The sequence below is a fragment of the Acomys russatus genome, chromosome 19 (genome assembly GCF_903995435.1).
Source record: "Acomys russatus chromosome 19, mAcoRus1.1, whole genome shotgun sequence".
Taxonomy (NCBI): domain Eukaryota; kingdom Metazoa; phylum Chordata; class Mammalia; order Rodentia; family Muridae; genus Acomys; species Acomys russatus.
In genome coordinates, this window is record NC_067155.1 from 7924692 (window position 1) to 7930205 (window position 5514).

The window sequence follows — 5514 nt, forward strand, 5'->3', positions numbered from 1 at the left end:
TGGCTCTTTGTGTCTGTTTGTGTTTGTTGTGCCTTTTCTTGCCCTCTTTCTTTTTGTGTTGTCCTATTCAGATATGTAAACTGTATTTTGTCTTATTATATTTTCTTGTAATATTATCCCATAGAAGCTTGTTGGTTTTCTAATGAGAAACAGAAAGGCAGTAGATCTACATGGGCAAGAAGGTGGAGAGAAACTGGTAGAAGTAGAGGGAGGGAAACCATAATCAGGATGTTATGTAAGGAAAGAGACACACTCTCAGTAAAAGGGAAAAAGATGAGGACATGAAAGTGGAAGGAGTTCATGTAGGACAGGCCAGCTTGAGTCAGAGTTGGGAGTTGGGGGTGCATTAGATGAAGACACATTGTACATGCTTATGAAATGTCAAAGGAAAATAAAAAATATTTGAAAGTAATAAAGTTTTTTAAAATCTTTATAGAATTGAAAGAAAGAATTTGTATAAAGTCTTTGATGGGAATGGATACATGGTTTAGCAGTTAAGAAGACTGGCTGCTCTTCAGAGAATCTAGGGTGGGTGCCCAGTGCCTCTCTGGCAGTTCATAATTATCAGCAATTCCACTGCCAGAGGATCTGACCTCCGTGGGCACTGCACACACATAGTACACAGACATACATGCAGGCAAAACACCAATACAAAATAAGATGGAAAAAATCTCTAACATTTTAAGCTATGATCTATATTTAATTTTCCAAATAAAATTGATTTCAATTTTAAAAGCGTTATTTTTATTGCTACCAATTGAGCTAAAACACATATTCATGTTAGATAAACACCCTACCATCAACTTATAAACTCAGATCCAAATTTATTTAAGTTCTTATGCTATTGCTGAAATTCTTAGGATTTTTATTTCTTTGGTTGTATTTCTCTTGAGACAGAGTATTACTATGTAACACACATTTCCACTGAAATTGTTTTGTGAGTGAGGCTGGACTAGAACCTGTACCCCTTCTAAATCTACCCTTCGAGTAGTGGGAGTAGAGTGTACATCACCATATCTGGTCATCTATATTTCTTAGTGGTTGCTTTGTATATGTGCCTATATGTCCCTGACTGCCTCTCTCAGTCAAGATTCTCCAGAATATATCAGTCAAATAAGTCTTTGAGGAGCATAAGGAAAAAGGGATGGTTGGTATTTCAGAACGCAAGTTAAGGTGTACCTGAAAGTGAGTTCTCATTAAGAACATTGAGACTCTGGAGTAAGGGGCATTGCCCTCAAATACACAGCACTGTGCTTCAATGGGCAACAAGAATTTAGACTGCAACTTCATGAAGGATACCAACCCCTTCATCACAGGCTGATGGTCTTTATGAAAGGATTTTTGACAACTTTCAGTGATGAATTTCAACAACTTTTGGTAATGGTTTTGGAACAGTGGAAAGTTACTTGAAGTAAAAAAGAAAAAAGAAAAGTAACAATAAGTGGTCAACTGGAATTCATATCCTAAATGAGTTCTTGATCAAAGTCCCCACCTCAGATTACAACATCAAAGCAGAACTTAGATTCTCTCAAAGGATCATGGCAAAACTTTTCTAACCTTTGCTCAGCTGCTCATTAAGTTCCAAGTTCCAATCATCAATAATTGCTAGAAGTGTCTCACAGGGTTCTGCTGTGGGGATCAAATTCACTGGAGGCATCCTAAACTCTCCACTGTTACTGACATGACAAAACATGATAATGGGCAATCTGAGGGGTATCAGTGGAGGTACCCTATTCTTTTATGAGTTCCAGCACCGTGAGCTCACCTGTCCTGAGGATGGTCTGCACCAAACTCCAAGAAAAAAAAAATGGACCAGGTATGTATTCCTTGCATTGTGCCTCAGGGAAATAGACACAATGGGATCTTCTGCTGGGGAAGACTCAGAGCTGTCCTTCCTCCTGCAGTGAGTGTTTGCTGGTGTTAGCATCCAGTCCCTGTAAGCAGCTTGTCCTTGCTATGGTTGAGTGCATAGAATTCTAGTCATTGTAGATCTTGATTAAAACCCACATCTCCCTTCTGCACCTCACGGTGTCTTCTGAAGCCAACGGCAATAATTGGTACTTCCAGAAGTCTCTACAGTTTAGTGAGAACAGTTAAATGCTTGTGTGTTGTCTCAAGTTACTTTCTGTCTCACTGGTTGGCATGCAGATGAAAATGGCATTGATAGGACATCTTTGTGTGGGGGGCAAATTTTTAGCTGATGGCTGGAACGCTGGTCTCACAGACAGATCCAGTTAAAGATTCAGACTAAACAGAAGCACTCAAAAATTTAGTCTTGAAATAATGTCTGTGCAGAGGGTTTAATAGTGACAGTGATTAAGATTTGAATGTGACTAGCAGAACCTAGAAACAACTCAGGAAAATCTCAGGGACACGACTACTTAGTAAAATAAGAAACAATTAAGATACAGAAAATTATAAATAAGTGAAACTCTGGCTGCAGGAGATTTTTTTCACACAGAAGAGGATGTACATGTAAACCTCGGTCCATCTGTGTGATCACAGCACTAGCAACTTTTTCAGGAATGCATCAGATTCTGTCATGTTGATGAATAGTATGAAAATGACTCAAAAGCCAATACAACTTTCTCCTGATGTTTAACTCAGGTACTAAGTTTATATTAAACATGCACTTGTATTTCCTAAATACTTTACTATAACATAAAGAATGATGTTGAAATAAATTATAATAGTGGGAAAAAAAAAAACACTGTCTACTAAAGCCATGTTATGTTCGAATGTAGATTAGGTGGTTGTTTTCCAACAAAGAGTTCTGCTAGTCACACCATCTTCCCTTTTGAAGTAGAAGAAGGAACAGGAAGTACAAGTCATATTCTGAGTCAATATGCATGCAATGTTTGCTTAGTGAAGTGCCTATGATGTGATACAGTAGTTTTCCCAGATGAAGAAAATCCTCTAACTCAATGTAAAAGCTCAGACACTTGAGAAGAGTCTCCATGTCAACACTGATCACCACTACCGTGTCCACTGAAGCCCTCTCCATTTCCTCTCAGAATAAAGCCCTGAAAACCACTGAGGAAGTCGCTCTTCAGATCTTCTTGCTTTGCCAGGTTGGGCTTGGGACTGTGGCCAACATCCTTCTGTTTGTGCATAATTTCTCTCCTATCTTGACTGGCTCTGGACGGAGGCCCACACAGGTGGTTCTCACCCACGTGGCCGTGGCCAATGCCTTGATTCTCCTCCTCACTGCTTTTCCAAACAATATGGTTTTGTTTACACGGAGGCCTCGAAATGACTTCTCATGTAAATATGAGTACTACGCCCGCGTCGTAGCCCGGAGCTCAAACTTGTGCTCCACCTCGGTCCTGAGCACTTATCAGTTTGTCACTCTTGTTCCTGGTAACTGGGGTAGGGTGATGCTCCGAAGACGAACTCCCGAGGTCCTGAGTTATTCTTGTTACAGTTGCTGGTTCTTCAGTGTTTTAAATAATATCTACATTCCAATGAAACTTGCTGGTCCACAGAGCACACGCAATGACACTGACTCTAACAGAAAGTGGGTCTGCACCACCTCTGGTTTAGGTGTAGAGGTGACTTTCTTGCGCTTTGCTCATGATGCGGTCTTCATCGGCATCATGGTCTCAACTAGTGTCTCCATGGTGATTCTCCTGCATAGACACCGCCAGAGACTGCGGCACATTCACACCTTCAGTGATGACCAGAGAGCACCCCCTGAGACCAGAGCAGCCCACACTATCCTGATGCTGGTGGTCATGTTTGTGAACTTTTATGTTCTAGATTGTATTTGCACTTTCTTTCACACTTCTTATATAACTTCCCGTCTCTGGTTGAGTCGGATCAATGAAATTTTGACTGCAGGCTTCCCCACTCTTTCTCCCTTACTGTTGATCTATAGACATTCCAAGAATCCTTGTTCTGTGATCTTTCCATGCTGTAAACCACATTAAAACTTCCAAATGTAGAAAACAGGATTAATAATACTAATAGGCATAAACACTCTAATCGGTAAAGAAAACCACCTCTTAAAATATTATTATTTATTCTTTTTATTTTCACCCATGTACGCAATGTGTCTTGTCTATATCCACACTATATATACTTTTCACTTTCCCCAGACCTTCTAAAACATCTCCTCGTAACATCATATATTTCTCCTAAATTTATTTATTCATTTTCTAACCTAGGAATCAAATTGGCATTTCCATATGCACATGGGTATGTGCCCGTCAAGGGGTTATGAGAAACTCAGCAGCCTCCATAGTTCAAAGAATGTGATCCTCTCTACTCTCTCTGGCAGCTCTCCACTGGCAGCAACTTCCCAGCTAGGGCTGGAGTCTCAGAACCTTCTTTCCCATCTACTCTGAAAATTTCAGCTTGCATGAGTTTGTGCAGCTTGTCACACTGCTTATACATTAATGTTTGCAACTGCAATGTCATGGTGTATAATACATGTAATCCTAATGTGGGACACTGAGTAAGGAAGATAGACTGCCCTTGAGTTCAAGGCCAGCCTGTGACGGACAGTGAACTGCAGGACAGCCTTTGATGCAGAGTGAGGTGTTGACTCAACTAATCCTCACGTAAGATTTACCATGATTTATTTGGGACTTCACTGCATACCCTTTCAACATCCATCGAAAGAATTATCTGGTTTCTGCCCATAGGTTCATTTACATATTGTGCTGTATCTATTAATTGAAGTTACACCAACCTTGCCTTTCAGGGATAAGTCACCCTGGTCATAATGTATGATAATGTATGATCTTTTTAATGCATTTCTAAGTTAAGTTTGTAAGTGTTTACTTGAGAATATTGCATCTATTTTCATCAAAGAAATTGGACTGTGGTTTTTCTCTTTACTTCATTTGGGTACAAAGACAATACTGGCTTCATAAAATGAACTTTGCTCTATCAGTTCATATTGTAGAACAAATAGTTCTTTTATTATTGTTATTTATTTGTTTACTTTACGTCCCAATCACAGCTTCTCCTGCCTCCTCTCCTACAAGTCCCTTCTTCTCATCTTAGCAACACCCCATCTACCCTCTTCCCTTTAAATCAGAAAAGAGGGGGGTTCCCATGGATATCAACTCCCATTGGTATATAAAGTCGCAGTAAGACTAGGCAGATTTTCTATTGAAGCAAGGCAGCCCAGTTAGGGTAAATGGATCTGAAGGCAGGTAGCAGTGCCAGAGACAGCCCTGCTCCTGCTGTTAGGAGTCCCACGTGAAGACCAAGCTACACGACCGTTACATATGTGCAGAGGGTAAGCCTGTCCCATGCTTGTTCTCTGGTGGGTGGTTCAGTCTCTGTGAGCCATTGTGGGCCCAGGTTAGTTGATTCTGTGGGTTTTCTTGTGATGTCCTTGACCCCTCTAGCTCTTTCAACCCTTCCTTCTCCTTTTCCTCATGATTCTTAATTACTATAAAGTCTTCCTTGAGACTTTGGTAGGATTCAGTAGTGGAACATCTGGGCTTTTCTTTCAGGGGAAGCTTTTAATAACAGGTTCAGTCTCATTGCTTACAATGGATC

General features: G+C 40.4%; 1 protein-coding gene across 1 annotated transcript; it reads left to right on the top strand.

The window, feature by feature from the left end:
* Nucleotides 1-2957: 2957 nt before the first annotated feature.
* LOC127203029 (vomeronasal type-1 receptor 4-like) lies at nucleotides 2958-3929 on the top strand. The gene has a single exon (XM_051161843.1). The coding sequence runs from the start codon at nucleotides 2958-2960 to the stop codon at nucleotides 3927-3929; it is 972 nt and encodes a 323-aa protein (XP_051017800.1).
* Nucleotides 3930-5514: the final 1585 nt, after the last annotated feature.